Source organism: Meyerozyma guilliermondii, genomic scaffold (genome assembly GCF_000149425.1).
Source record: "Meyerozyma guilliermondii ATCC 6260 scaffold_3 genomic scaffold, whole genome shotgun sequence".
Classification (NCBI taxonomy): domain Eukaryota; kingdom Fungi; phylum Ascomycota; class Pichiomycetes; order Serinales; family Debaryomycetaceae; genus Meyerozyma; species Meyerozyma guilliermondii.
Genome location: NW_001809798.1, coordinates 1 through 15,329, shown reverse-complemented (window position 1 = coordinate 15,329; position 15,329 = coordinate 1). Strand labels below are relative to the sequence as shown.

General features: G+C 43.1%; 7 protein-coding genes across 7 annotated transcripts; 3 read left to right on the top strand and 4 right to left on the bottom strand. All coding sequences in view use genetic code 12, as the record gives it.

Annotated features, from left to right (window-relative positions):
* Positions 1–9: 9 nt before the first annotated feature.
* On the bottom strand, positions 10–1,203 carry PGUG_02301 (uncharacterized protein; the record flags this gene model as incomplete). Its single annotated transcript, XM_001484522.1, has 1 exon — positions 10–1,203. The coding sequence occupies one exon, from the start codon at positions 1,201–1,203 to the stop codon at positions 10–12; it is 1,194 nt and encodes a 397-aa protein (XP_001484572.2).
* Positions 1,204–2,531: 1,328 nt separating this feature from the next.
* Positions 2,532–4,820, bottom strand: PGUG_02300 (uncharacterized protein; the record flags this gene model as incomplete). The annotated part of the gene is made up of 1 exon (XM_001484520.1): positions 2,532–4,820. The coding sequence occupies one exon, from the start codon at positions 4,818–4,820 to the stop codon at positions 2,532–2,534; it is 2,289 nt and encodes a 762-aa protein (XP_001484570.2).
* On the top strand, positions 3,367–7,206 carry PGUG_02299 (uncharacterized protein; the record flags this gene model as incomplete). The annotated part of the gene is made up of 1 exon (XM_001484521.1): positions 3,367–7,206. One exon carries the CDS (start codon positions 3,367–3,369, stop codon positions 7,204–7,206), a length of 3,840 nt encoding a protein of 1,279 aa, XP_001484571.2.
* A 1,085-nt stretch (positions 7,207–8,291) lies between these two features.
* Positions 8,292–9,581, bottom strand: PGUG_02298 (uncharacterized protein; the record flags this gene model as incomplete). The annotated part of the gene is made up of 1 exon (XM_001484519.1): positions 8,292–9,581. One exon carries the CDS (start codon positions 9,579–9,581, stop codon positions 8,292–8,294), a length of 1,290 nt encoding a protein of 429 aa, XP_001484569.2.
* A 1,289-nt stretch (positions 9,582–10,870) lies between these two features.
* Positions 10,871–11,719, bottom strand: PGUG_02297 (uncharacterized protein; the record flags this gene model as incomplete). The annotated part of the gene is made up of 1 exon (XM_001484518.1): positions 10,871–11,719. The coding sequence occupies one exon, from the start codon at positions 11,717–11,719 to the stop codon at positions 10,871–10,873; it is 849 nt and encodes a 282-aa protein (XP_001484568.2).
* A 509-nt stretch (positions 11,720–12,228) lies between these two features.
* PGUG_02296 (uncharacterized protein) lies at positions 12,229–12,684 on the top strand (the record flags this gene model as incomplete). The annotated part of the gene is made up of 1 exon (XM_001484517.1): positions 12,229–12,684. The coding sequence occupies one exon, from the start codon at positions 12,229–12,231 to the stop codon at positions 12,682–12,684; it is 456 nt and encodes a 151-aa protein (XP_001484567.2).
* A 1,404-nt stretch (positions 12,685–14,088) lies between these two features.
* Positions 14,089–14,541, top strand: PGUG_02295 (uncharacterized protein; the record flags this gene model as incomplete). The annotated part of the gene is made up of 1 exon (XM_001484516.1): positions 14,089–14,541. One exon carries the CDS (start codon positions 14,089–14,091, stop codon positions 14,539–14,541), a length of 453 nt encoding a protein of 150 aa, XP_001484566.2.
* Positions 14,542–15,329: the final 788 nt, after the last annotated feature.

Sequence of the window (15,329 nt, the reverse complement as noted above, 5' to 3'; positions counted from 1 at the left end):
CATTACTGACTACTGGACTGGAAAATCCACCATTACCACTACCAAAACTGCCGGCATTGGCGAAACAGGTACCGTGGAAATTGACCTTCCAACTCCAGTAACAACACTTACCTCGACATGGACTGGTCCGGAAACTCTGTACACCACGTATAGTGCAACCAAGAACGGTGGGACTGCTACAATTGTTGAATACGATCCTATTCCAACCTCAACCATCACTACAACTTGGACTGGGTCTGGAACCACCACATCCACGGTTCCTGCTCTGCCAGGAGGTACAGCTACGGTAATTGTTGAACTTCCTATTCCTGTGACGACCATCACCTCGACATGGACCGGTTCAGAAGTTGCTACTACTACCATCAAAGCTGTGCCAGGTGGAACTGATACCGTTGTAATTGAAACCCCATCTCCAACTACGACATTAACCACGACTTGGACAGGGTCAGGAATCACCACCACCACCATTACCGGTGGTCCAGGAGGTACCAACACCGTTCTTGTTGAGCTTCCAATTCCAATCACCACTGTGACTTCTACATGGACCGGTTCTGATATTTCTACCACCACCAAAAAGGCATCTCCTGGAGGCACCGATACCATTATTGTTGAGGTTCCAACTCCTACAACTATCATTACATCTACGTGGACTGGATCAGTGATTTCAACCACTACTTTGAAAGGAGGACCTGGTGGAAGCGATACCGTTATTGTTGAGGTTCCTACTCCTACCACAATTATAACTTCTACTTGGACTGGGTCAGAGATATCAACCACCACTTTGAAAGGGGGACCTGGAGGAAGTGATACAGTCATTGTTGAAGTCCCAACACCAACGACCACCATTACTTCAACTTGGACCGGGTCTGATATTTCCACTACAACCATCAAGGGTGGACCAGGACAGTCAAACACCGTTATTGTTGAAGTTCCAACTCCTACCACAATCATCACCTCGACTTGGACTGGTTCTGAAACTTCAACTACTACTCTTAAAGGTGGTCCAGGTGGCTCAGATACCGTCATTGTTGAAGTCCCAATCCCAACCAGCACCTTGACATCTACATGGACCGGCTCTATCATCTCAACTACAACAATTCCAGCCGGACCAGGAGGAACTGCTACGGTGATTGTGGAAGTGCCTACTCCTACCACGGTTATAACATCTACTTGGACTGGATCTGAAACTACCACCACGACCATTAAGGGTGGCCCTGGCGGTTCAGATACTGTGATTGTTGAAGTTCCAACTCCGACTACTACAGTTACGTCTACCTGGACTGGTTCTGATATTTCAACCACTACTGTCACTGGAGGACCTGGTCAAAGCAATACAGTTATTGTCGAAGTTCTTACCCTTACTACTACTGTCAGTTCTACTTGGACAAGTTCTGATATTTGCCACTACAACTGTACTGGAGGACCAGGTGAGAGTAATACCGTTATTGTGAAGTCCTACTCCAACTACTACTCTTACTTCTACCTACACTGGAAGCGAAACAACCACGACTACTATTACAGGAGGACCAGGAGAAAGTAATACCGTTGTTGTCGAGGTTCCAACTCCAACAACTACTGTTACTTCGACTTGGTACAGGATCAGAAACAACCACAACCACTGTGACAGCTCCAAATGGTGGTACTGCAACCGTTATAGTTGAGGTTCCAACTCCTACAACTGTTATAACTTCTACTTGGACTGGATCGTATATCTCCACTACGACTATTACTGGAGGTCCAGGACAAAGCAATACCGTCATAGTTGAGGTTCCTACGCCAACCACAATCATCACTTCTACTTGGACTGGATCTGAAGTTTCGACCACCACACTCAAAGGTGGACCAGGTGGTTCAGACACTGTCATTGTTGAGGTTCCTACTCCCACCAACACAATCACTTCCACTTATACCGGCTCTGACACTACTACAACCACCATTCCAGCAACTCTTGGTGGAACAGCTACCGTCGTTGTGGAAGTGCCAACCCCAACTACAATTATCACCTCCACATGGACTGGTTCTGACACCTCTACCACCACTATCAAAGGTGGACCTGGTGGCTCAGATACAGTAATTGTTGAAGTTCCTACTCCTACTACTGTTATCACTTCAACATGGACTGGTTCAGAGATATCGACCACTACTCTTAAAGGTGGTCCTGGTGGCTCTGACACCGTTATTGTTGAGGTGCCAACGCCAACCACTACCGTTATCAAAACCTACACTGGAAGTGAATTGACTACGACCACCTACAGTGCTGGTCCTGGAGAAACCATAACTGTGGAAATTGATCAACCAGTACCAACGACCCTCATCACCAAAACGTATACTGGATCCGTAACGATTACCACCACATACCCTGCCACTCCCGGAGAGACGGGAACCGTTGAAGTCGATGTCCCTGTTCCTACATCTACAATTACTCAAACCTATACCGGATCAGTAGCATCCACAACTACAATTACTGCTGGCCCCGGTGAAACAGGAACGGTTATAGTTGATTTGCCAATTCCAACAACCACCATTACTGATTACTGGACTGGAAAATCCACCATCACCAATACAGTTACCGCAGGAATTGGAGAGACGGGAACGGTGGAAATTGATCTTCCAACTCCAGTAACCACACTTACCTCGACATGGACTGGACTGGAAACCCTGTTCACCACCTTCAGTGAAATTACGAAAGGAGGAACTGTCACTATTGTGGAGTACGATCCAATTCCAACTACTGTTGTAACCACAACATGGACTGGAAATGGTACCACTTCCACTACCGTGGCAGCTGTTCCAGGTGGTACGGCTACTGTGATTGTTGCGCTTCCTATTCCAGTCACAACTGCTACAAGTACTTGGACGGGTTCTGATACTTCTACAACGACTATCAAGGCTGTGCCTGGAGGCACAGATACTGTGATTGTTGAGATACCATCTCCTACTACCACCGTCACTTCGACATGGACCGGTTCCGGTACTACTACAACTACTGTCAGTGGTGGCCCTGGAGGAACTAACACCATTGTGGTGGAACTTCCAATTCCTGATACTACTGTAACGTCTACATGGACAGGCTCGGATACCACAACTACTACAGCGCTTGCTAGTCCCGGTGGAACAAACTCGATAATTGTGGAGGTTCCTACTCCAACCACAATTGTTACTTCGACTTGGACTGGTTCTGAAATCTCGACTACTACATTGAAGGGTGGACCTGGAGGCTCCGATACTGTCATTGTTGAAGTTCCAACCCCAACTACAATTATAACTTCTACTTGGACTGGATCACAGATATCCACTACAACTGTTACTGGAGGACCAGGTGAGAGTAATACCGTTATTGTTGAAGTTCCAACTCCCACCACTGTTATGACTTCTACTTGGACTGGATCTGAAACCTCAACTACTACTATCAAGGGAGGTCCAGGTGAAAGTGACACTGTCATTGTCGAGGTTCCAACCCCAACTAGTACGATCACTTCAACTTGGACTGGATCGGATATTTCTACCACAACCATTACAGCTGGTGAAGGTGGTACTGCTACCGTTATTGTTGAAGTGCCTACTCCAACCAATACGATTACTTCCACTTGGACCGGCTCTGAAACTACTTCAACCACTATTTCTGCCGCACCTGGAGGTAATGCTACCATCGTTATTGAGGTTCCAACTCCTACAACTACCGTTACTTCTACATGGACTGGCTCTGATGTTTCAACCACCACTGCCATTGGAGGACCAGGTGAAAGCAACACTGTTTTTGTCGAAGTGCCAACTCCAACTACAATTATAACTTCTACATGGACTGGATCTGAAACCTCAACTACCACACTTAAAGGTGGACTCGGTGGAAGTGACACAGTGATTGTCGAAGTTCCAACTCCTACAACTACGATAACTTCTACCTGGACTGGATCTGAAATATCCACTACAACGATTCCAGCAGGACCAGGTGGATCAGCGACCGTCATTGTTGAAGTTCCAACACCAACGACCACTCTTACATCCACTTGGACTGGTTCTAACATTTCAACCACCACGATTATTGGAGGTCCAGGCCAAAGTAATACTGTTATCGTCGAGGTTCCAACTCCTACTACTGTCATTACATCTACTTGGACTGGATCTGAAATTTCGACTACAACTTTGAAAGGTGGTCCAGGTGGCTCCGATACTGTTATAGTTGAAGTACCTACTCCAACAACTACCGTTACTTCTACTTGGACTGGAACTAACACTTCCACTACAACTGTCACTGGAGGACCAGGTGAGAGTAATACCGTTATTGTTGAAGTGCCAACCCCAACTACTACTATTACCTCGACTTGGACTGGATCTGACACTTCTACTACCACAGTAAAAGGACAACTTGGACAGTCCGATACTGTTATTGTTGAAGTTCCAATCCCAACCAACACGATTACATCGACATGGACCGGATCCGATACCACTACAACTACCATCTCAGGAGTACCAGGAGGCAATGCTACCGTTGTCGTTGATGTGCCAACACCGGCTATCACCATCACCTCGACTTGGACTGGAACTGAAACTTCTACAATTACTTTCCCGGCCCTGGTGGGCGGCACAGCAACGGTTATTGTTGAAGTACCATCTAGCATTTCGGCATCGAACTCAAGTTCCGTCACTTCTTCAGTGTCTGAGACAAGTTCTGATTCTTCATCAGTGCCCGAGTCGAGTTCTGCTTTGTCTTCATTACTGCTTTCAAATGTTACTTCTTCAGTGCCCCCATCATTGACAGTTTCTGAGTCCAGTCTTGTTACGTCTTCGGTTCCTGAATCCAGTTCTAGTTTGTCTTCCATAACTGAGTCCAGTTCCGTTTCGTCTTCGGTACTTACAAACGTTACTTCTTCAGTACCTCAGTCCAGTTCAAGTTCGTTATCTGAGTCCAATTCTGCTTCGTTATCAGCTTCTGAGTCCAGCTCCGTCACTTCTTCAGTGCCTGAATCCAGTTCTAGTTTGTCTTCCATAACTGAGTCCAGTTCTGCTTCGTTGTCAGTGTCTATGACTAGCTTCAATGTTTCAAGCTCTGCTTCATCTTCGGTTTCTGAAGTCGTCTCAGCTTCTTCCAGCTACGTTTCGTCATCGGCATCTGAGTCTGCTTCGTCTTCCGCAACTGAGTCTAGCTCTGCTTCGTCGTCTGCGTCCAGCACTGTTTCGTCTTCTTCTGAGTCTAGCTCAGCTTCATCTTCGGCACCGGAATCAAGTTCAGCTTCATCTTCCGCTGCTGAGTCCAGTTCTACGATTGAGTCCAGCTCCACAATTGAGTCCAGTTCTCTCTCGTCCAATTCAGCCTCATCAGAGTTCCCATCAATCAGGCTTAGCTCTGCAGTTTTGAGCTCATCGTCTTCTGGATATGCACCTAGCTCATACGCTAACAGCTCAATTGCCTTCTCGAGTTCATCGGTTACCAGCTCGGTGCCTGTTAGTTTAACGAGTGACAGTTCCTCTGGTTCAACATCTGCACCATCTTCCAGTATAACTTCTGGTTCGTCTGCAACATCTGATTCTTCTGTTTTTTCGGGAAGTTCTTCAATCCCATCATCCAGTTCAGCTGATTCGTCTGTTTCTTCTGATGTTACTTCAGTTCCATCCAGTTCAACTGAAGCGTCTGTTTCTTCTGATATCACATCAGTTCCATCTTCGAGTTCAGCTGAATCGTCTGTTTCTTCTGGAGTTATCTCGGCATCTTCGAGTTCAACAGACTCATCCAGCGTCTCGGGATCGCCAACTAGTGAAACCTCAGAGACATCTTCTTCCGAGTCATCCATATCACCCGAGCTGTCTACGCCATCGTCCAGTATAACTCCAGGCTTGTCGACATCTTCAAGCCTTTCTTCTGATACCACTTCAGAAGTATCCTCGAGTATTACATCTGGCTCAGCTGCAACATCTTCCGATACCACATCAGAATTATCCTCAAGTAATACGTCTGGCCCAGCTACTATATCTACTTCTGATACCATATCAGCAGTATCCTCAAGTGGTACACCTGTTTCGAATTCCGATGTTTCCTCCGAAACAGTAGAGTCATCTAGTGTTACGTTCAGTGGTGCGAAATCTGAAGTTTCATCTGATGTTACTTCAGCTTCTTTGACTGGTTCATCTAGTGTCACCGTCTCAGAACCCACTGATATTATCACCAGCGTTTCTTCAGCATCTTCCATTGCAACTCCAGTCCAGCCTTCCTTGTCTACAAGTGGTTCATCTATAATCATCTGTAGAAGAGATGGCTCAAACTGTATAACCGTTGATTCTTCGTCAGTCTATTCACAAGCGACCAGCAGAAAGACCTCGTCGACAGACAGGAATTCTGTTGATGCAACGAGTAGAACAAGGGGAAATGGCGGAACAGATATCGTTCCTCCAACTCAAACAGTTGTCGATACGGTCACAGAAACAACTGTGGAGCCATGTACTACAGACTCGACTTCGAGCACTCCATTAGTTGCTCCTAGTAGAGGTTCTGGTAATGGAGGCTACGGTCAAAATGGAGGATCCAAATCGTCTGCTTTCAGTTCATCACCAACTAAAGGCGCTGCTACTGGTACTGAGAACGGCGTGCCTTCAAGATCGCTCGCTGCTAATTCAACACCAACCGAATCAGAATCTGGGTCTGGACCAGGTCCCGAATCTGATAACAGTGAACATACAGGCCCAGCACCAACCGGTAATAGCGGACCTGGCTCAGGATCAAACAACAATGAGCCTACAGGTGCTGCAGCAACAACTACTGGATCTGGAAGTGGATCTGGAAACGGAAATGGAAATGGATCTGGAAACGGAAATAATGGAAATGGAAGTGAAAATGGAAATGGAAATGGAAGTGGAAGTGGAAGTGGAAGTGGATCTGGAAATGGAAATGGAAGTGGATCTGGAAACGGAAATGGATCTGGAAGTGAATCTGGTAATGGAGAGGCTCCAGGCTCACCCACCGCTTCTCTTTTAGTCCCAGCCGTCTCTGAGGAATCTCCTCAATCAGCTAGTGGAAGTCCTACACTTTACGCTTCCAATTCGTCACCAACTGCCTTGGGACCTGGATCTGGGTCTGCTAACAGTGCGCCTACAGGTTCATCATCTGCTCCAAGCTCATCACCAACTGTTTATGAAGGAGCTGCCGTGTCACATACTGTGTCATGGAGTATGCTCACATTTTTTATGAGCATGGTTGTCTTCATCAATTTGTGATTCGATATAAAATCGAATCGTTTCTCACCGGAAGTTTCTGGCTTACTTGGACTGCTTGCAGTTATAGATTATAAGGCTCAAAAGCCTGTTTGCTCAGGAGCGAAAAATATTCAATTTCTTTACGACGTTAGACGCCAATTATATTTTCACATTGGCGGTATTTATTATTTAGATTAATTTGATACAATTATTATTCAAGGTAGTTGCACCAATGCCGGCAGGATAAAATCGCGAAACACCACAAATTTGAACTTGTGGTATGCTCTGACTTCAAAGTGAAGAGGATTATGTTCGTTTCAACTCAAAACTGCTTATTGTTGAAAAACGCAATTTCAAAATTGTTCTCATTTCAGAATAATTGAAAAAAAGCACTATACTAACCTTAATTCCAGAATTAGTCCAAGGGTCCATCATTGGGTAACAGATCCCTTTTGGTGCTAAAACAATCAATTCTTTAACTTTTTTGCAGCCATTTCGTGCTGCTTTGAGGAATCCTGCATAGCCACCAATGAAGATATCAAGTCTTTAATAGTATTGAATCATATACTAGCACAGCTTCTATATTATCTAAACTTGTTACTAGCATTGCACATATTCGAAGGTATACACAAACTTTCGTAAAATCTCAGTGAGGCCTTGCCAACTATTTTTCCTCCAGTTGACTTTTCGTTTCCTCTTCTGCCTCTGTCACTCCAGTCGACAACTTCTTCTCCTTTGTAATACAAGCCAAAATGATCAATGGGGCAGTGAAAACAAGTGCAACCATTGTCAACAATCTTTCCACATATCTGTAATCCTCAACCACCAACTGCCGTTCAAGAGTATTCCAAGGGTGCGAAAGAACCCAAGTAAACGGATCATTATAAACATCTTCAGCCACGCTTTGAGGAAGCGATTTTTGTAACCTTCCATAAAGTGTCTGTGTCCAAATTGCCCCACCCACGGAGGACCCTACAGCACCTCCAATGCGGTAGAGAGTTAAACCCATACTTGTTACCGATGCCAAGTAGTCGTGACTCAAGTGACTTTGCATTATCACTGTAATGGGGTACGAAAAGAACGAAGTACCGAATCCAATCATAACTTCAGCAGCGATGATTCCGGGCTTGGATGCTGTGCCACCTCGATAATGGTACATCCCCAAAGGCTATCATCCACATGGAGGTACCGAATATGAGACCTGGTCTGAGTCTTCGAAGATAGATAACTGCCAAACCATAAATAAAGCCAACAATACTGGTTACAAATCCCCACAAGGTGATTATCCGCTGAGCAGAAGTTGTAGTTTGATTGACCGCAACTATCAATAAAGTGTAAAGGTACTCAGACGCAACCATATTGATGAACAAGACAAGAAAACTGATAGCCAAGGGACACCATATACCACGATTTTTGAAATATGTCATAGGACACAAGGGAAACCTGGCGTAAAATCTTTCCCAGAGAAGAAAAACCGATATAAGTACGCACCCAACCACAATGGGGACAATGATATGAGCTTTTTTCCATTCCTTTTGGAGCCCTCCTGCTAATGTTAAAGGTGCAAGTATGCAACCCAAAACAACAGTGAGTAGAACAACGCCAACCACATCAAGTTCCCAATACAAGTTTTTAAAAAAATTGAAACGTTCTCTCTTGAAGATCTCTCTTCTCGTTCCATTTAACTCTCTCCATTCGTCCAATTTTCTAGCCTTGAGCCACATGTGTCCCAAACATAACAAGAATGGAATATTGGCCAAAGGAAAAATAAAAGCCCACATACCAATACCCCAACTCCAATGAGCTTCTGGTCCAACAGCAGATAAAATATTTCCTGAAGTCCAAGTGAGAATAACACTGCCAAACGTAGGTGCAAGCATGAAAAGTAATCTTGATCTCATCGAAGAGAAATCAGCCATCATCACCATCAAGAGTAGAACAATGCCAACATAGCCAAGCTCGTAAATTACGGCACCAGTAGCATAACGAGCCACATCAGTAGCCTGGGACTGTACAATTGTACCAACGACATAAAGCACAATAGACACAATGTACATCTCCACCCGGCCAAAAGTGTCTGATAACCTAGCAAATAATACTTGTCCTGCTACTCCAATAATAGTAGTGACAACATTGATAGTAGAAAGCAATGAATGTTGCCCAAAAGAACCAGTTGCGTAACCTGTGAACGTTGAACGAAGGTTACTGTCAAGCATATAAGCAAAACCAGCAAGAAAACCACCGATGAAAATAAAGATTTTGTGTGTTAGAGTGTGGTACTGCTTGTACATCAACAGCGCCTTTAAAGCTCCCACCAGCTTAAAGCCATGTTCTTCAACACTTTTCAGCTCGTCGATAATTTCATCCAATTTGAGTTCTTGTGACTTATCAGACATTTCTGCCAAACCAGGTCTGTCACTGCTGCTTTATAGTGTCCAAGCTTTTCCGATCGGCTTGCTTCAAAATAATAATTATCTAATTAATCTGCTAACATGCAATCTGCAGCATGCAAATCTAGCCTTGCAATACTAGCTTGCAATCACATTGTGATTTTGAGGAGGAAAAATAAAACTGAAAAAGATGGATAGCAAATTGAAGTTGTTTAGGATAGTACCATCACTTTTCAGCGTATTGTCACCATTTTTAATAGATATCTTCTTAGTCGTTGCCCCAGTGGTGTTTGAAGCCCGCGCCGAAGTTTTGACATCGGATAAGCCGAGCCGACACCCGAACGAGCATTATAAATATTGCAGCACCAAGAAAACGTCAAAAGTCTTGGCTCTGCACGTGTAAGGTAATAGTTGCAGTGTTGGTGGTTCAGGGTGAGTCATAGGAAATAGACACAAGAAGAACATACGGAATAAGTTGGCATTTTCTGCAAAGAGTTTAGTTCTGAAATGTAGTTGATGGGAAATAAGTGAAAGAAATCTGATAAATGAATGTGTGATATGAAGTCTATGACAACAAATGAAACCTAATATGTGAAGCAATGGATGTGGTGAATACGGATGCTTGAAATAACTTTCTCTTTTGTGTTAGTTTGTGACCTGAAATGGAAGTGACGTTATATGTCAATTTGACGGTTCGTTAAATCCTGCAAACTTGGATATGAAAGATTGAAGTCAAGTTTTCAAGTTCTACCCCTCACTATTTATGGTGATGAAGTCAATTTATAGTGTGTGCATTGCAATACTGTGAACTCTAAGTTGGCACTTTATTTGAAAGTTGGCAAATGTCGCATTTCTGATATGAAGGTACGATTGTCTTGTGGAACCAACGAGATTTGATCATCACGTAGAGTTCTCGTTAACCATAGAGCATTCCAAAATAGCATAGTACACTTTGAATGTGCTGATTTTGAGATAATCTTGGATAATTTTGGAAAATTTTGGATATTTGCAATTTCAGAAAATATTACAATAACGCTCGATTCAATCAAGGATACCAAATCGAAATTTGTTTAAAAAAATACAAACGAAATACAAATCAAACCTGTCTACATCAATTGTTAGAGCAGTATCTACCAAGAAACTTCCGGTCGCTTATCACCACAATTCTGTGAGCTTAGACATCATCTTTAAAAGTTTCTTCATATAATTCGTCACTCATAGTTGAGTAGAACCGCATGATTGATCCAGATCTTGGAACCAATAATGAATAATGAATTCATACCCATTCGATTCTTTTAACAATCCTCTCCGTTTACAGCTAACCCAGTTCCTTTTGGGGCCTGGTCTTTCAAGTTGTTTTCGCTAGCGGCGGTTTCCTGGGCTCTTCTTGCCCTGGCCTTAGCGCGCCGTTCTAAAATAGCCTGGAGTTTCTTCTGGAACAGACTTTGGCGGTCCTGGTAATGTATCTCTTCCTCGAAGATTGAATCGATGGCATTACTCTGAATTTCCTCGTATGCTAGTGTAATTTTTTCGTGCATCAAATCACGCATAGCCGTTTTCATTTCTCCATTTGTACATGAATCGATTATGTTTTTCAGAAGTGCCTCCATATCTTGCACAATACTGTTGATGCCGATCATCAGTAACTTGTCTACCTGAATTGCCTCTTGAACTCCTTTGCGGATTTGGCTATCCAAGTATGCCATACCGTCCTCATGATCCTCTTTCAAGTGAGCCAATTCTTTGGGAAATATCTTATTTTTCCTATACCCCACGTAACGCGCGGTGCGACTGCGCTCATGGTTATGCCTGTAAGCATACATCGACATGTTGTTCAGTGCGGTTTTCACAATGCTCTCCATTTGGTGTTCAAATCTCAGATAAGCCAATTTCAGGAAAGCCCTATCCGCTGCTTGAGAATAGTTGGGAGGTTTAATATCGATCACAAGATCTCCAACACGGTAGATCATTTTCGCATCAATGTCGGACTGATTATCTTTGACCAGGAGATTCTCAAACAAGCTTTCAATCGACTTCTCATTTGAGGCGTTCAAATCATCATTCAAATTTTTATTTGAAATCTTCGAGTTGTCTCTCATTTTTTCAATCAATTTATCATTCGAGTAATCTTGAAATTGAGTCATTGCTTTTGTTGATGAGGAATTTATTGACCTGTCCACGAAAATAACTCAACTTTCTTAGAGTCAAAATTCCTGAAAATTTTGTGTCGGTACTTTGCACGCGTATTTATACTCGAGCGGCCAAAAGGGTCGCCTGCGTGTATATTCGGGCGGCCGACTTTTGTAGCCGATTGACATCCAATCACCCCGTTTTAATTTTCGCGGGGCTGTTTTTCGCAGCCACGGGCGTGTGTGGTGCATAAGTGGGGTCTAAGCGAGAAAATTGGTGAATCAAAACTAGAAATTTTTTTGGGACAGGAGTGCGACACGAAGAAACGGAACAGGGAAGCAAGATGTGATGTATTGGAGGTTGACAAAATTGACTTTACTTTTCAAAAACAGGTGATTTATGTGGACTTTCACGTGGTGCCTAAAAATACTACAACTCCACGGTCACGTGATATGCATCAAGGGTCCTTTTCATATTGCCGAGCGCCGCATCAAACTATAAAAAACCATCAAGGAGCCCAGCGATGAATCTTGATACCTTACCACGTGAATTAATCACGCGTTGCTTTTCTTACTTGAGCACTTACCTCCTCACCGAAATCATACTATTGGAGAACATTCCTGATAATATCCTTGAAGCAGCAGCTAACAATCTCAATCATTTATGGTATTCACAGCGACTTCGAAGCTTTGAAAATCATGAAATTGCAAGTAACGAAGCTTACTATGAAACGGATTCAGACCGATTTCTACGCATCCACAAGACTCTCAAAGAAAAATCACTCAATTGTCCTCTTTGGTTCCATTATACATGGAACAACATTTTTGACATGCATCGAAACCTTGATGAAATAGATCTGGTTTACAATGGTCAAAGATTGGGCACCCATGCCGACATCCGTAACCCGGCGTTTTCAATCTATCCAATTTTCTCAGACCATGAATCAATCTCAAGATTATTTGCCTTTCAATTATTCTAGATGTTGTATCGATTTGAATAATTTTCCGATTGGAGACTTTTTATGGCACAACTTGCCAGATAAAGGTTGACCACGACCACCCCAGCTTGAAGAACTTATATCTCAACCATGTGACTATCCGAAATTACCGATAAATTTGATAAAGTTGGTAGCCAAAAATTGCCTGATAACAATGAATGAAAACCATCCAAAACTAGAAGCTCTCACAGTGTTGGCTCTAGAAGATACGTTTACACCTTTCGATTCCTCCGCCATAGTCAGAGTACTATGGAACAAACATTTGGAACATTTTTCCTATATTAATCTAGCGGGAAGAAAGTATGATGTCCTCTCCATGCTCGGCCCAAATTGACGAGCCATAAATATTCTGGTTCTATTTCGGCTGAAATCCCCACGCTGCTACGCTCATTATACTCCAGTAATAATGAGGGCCTCACAAATTTGACTGCTTTTACCCATATGACTTCCCTAACATTATGGGATCCATCAGGTGACATCAACAGCTGTAATTTCCACCGAATTTGCTCGAACTTATATTGGAGCTGCCGAGAGGTAAGATCAACAGGTTAAAGTTTTCGTTCAGCTTGATCAAACTTTCGATTCCGTCTGCTAAGTTTAAAGAGTTGAATTCCCTCCCAACTTAGTTGACCTCGAGTTTTGTGATATTACCCTGACTACCGACTGGCTAAAGCCAGCCCGATTAAAGAGACTTTCACTTGAAAGTAATAAGCTATAATCTTTCAAAGCCTTTCTTTCTTGCTGTGCTTGAGAAGAAATACCCTAAAGGATGTTGAAATTGAAGCTCCCGTTCTTGAGCATATTGACTTGACTAGAAATAAGTTGACTTCAATTCCCTAATTTCCAGGGTGTCTTCAGCGTACTTATTCTCAGTGACAATAAGCTAAAGCTCTCTCTGATGTCTCATTTGCCTTCTAACTTAAAGCTTCTAGACCTCTCAAAAGCAGGAACCGGACCACTTAAAATCTACACATTCCCTCCATCAATACAAGAACTACAGTTAAACATGTCGCCTATGAGTGGAGTCAACTTTGGCGAAGGATCAAAATTGAAATAATTGTATATGAGAGATTGTCGTTTGAAAACAATTAATGACAGGATGATCGAGCTACCCCTCGGCTCGAAATTACTAGACTTGAGTCTGAATCGTTTGCGAAACATGGATGATTTCACCATTCCTCGAACACTAACTTTGCTAGACTTGAGACAAAACGGTTTAGAATCATTGAAAGTCAAGCCGCATATTGAGACACTAAACCTTTGTGAAAATAAGGGATTTTCAGTTCTTACCACACCAAAGGATGTGGAGCTAAGAGTCCTTGATCTCACGGGGACCGGTCTTGTTCAATAGCCACTTGATACAAAAAGCTCTACTGGTATTCCTTTATGACTATCTTTCTATTACTAATTGGAATCTTACAGACTCCAGCAGACAAAAACCCACTGGTAGCATGGGCACAAGTTGGTTACATCTTTGAATGGGCTGTATCATTTGATTTGACTCTTGCACCCTTAGCGTACACCATTTTGGGTGAGGTTTCCAGTACCAGGTTAAGATCCCAGTCGATTGCAATTGGAAGAAATGCCTACACTCTCTGCCAGTTGACTGCTCAGGTGGTACAGCCATATTTCATGAATCCTGGTCATCTGGGATTGAAAGGAAGGACAGGTTTCATTTGGTTCGGAACCAGTTTTCCCACTCTCATATGGGCAATTTTCCGTCTACCAGAAACCAAAGACCGCACCTACGAGGAGTTGGATATCCTTTTTGAGAGAGAAGTGCTACTTACCAAGTTTGCTAGTTACAAACTTGATATTAATGATGAAATGAAATGTTGATTATAATCCGATTTGGTATTGCCTGATTTGCGTATTAGTAACTACATGGGAGCTCGTACGAAATATATTTCCCCACATTCTCACCGAAATAAATCTCGTTTCGGAATCTCAAAAGACAAGTCCGATAAATGGGGAACGCAACAATAGCTGGAAATGCCTAAATCTGAAATTGAAAGCATACAAAACACTATAAGGGCTAGATACTCAAAGCCTGTTGCTTTGTACTTAACTTGATCACGAATGAGAGGAATGATCACGAATGAGAGAAATGACCACACCACCAATGGAAGAAATGACTATAATAAATCCGCCGAAACTCTGGCCGAAACTCTGGAAAGCTGGAGCGCTCTAGGCATGGATATAACGGTAATGTTGGCTTCTGTAGCCTTCAAGGTTGCAGATGGTATTCCCAATCTCTTGAAAATTCGGACTCTGTCTGGTCCGGAGCGCAGTCGCTTATGAAGGATGTACAGTAAATTGTTGTGGGGTGATTGCGGGGAGCGAGTAGGAAAGATTCCTCAACTCTTATTATTTTGGTATGTGCATTGTGACACGTGGTTTGGCAATGAATTCCTCCAACCACAGAACCAAACCTTATTTAGCATTGTCCCTTTATTGCAATTGGCAATTGTTAGCTGCGTGTCATGAATAATGATAGTTCTGACTATCGATAATTGCTCGTTTTCATCTTTAGAGAACAATATCTTGACATGATGAAATCAACTTGTCAAGTCATTGTACTCGATTGGCCCATTACGGATTCTAGTCTAGAAGCTTGTGAATGCAAC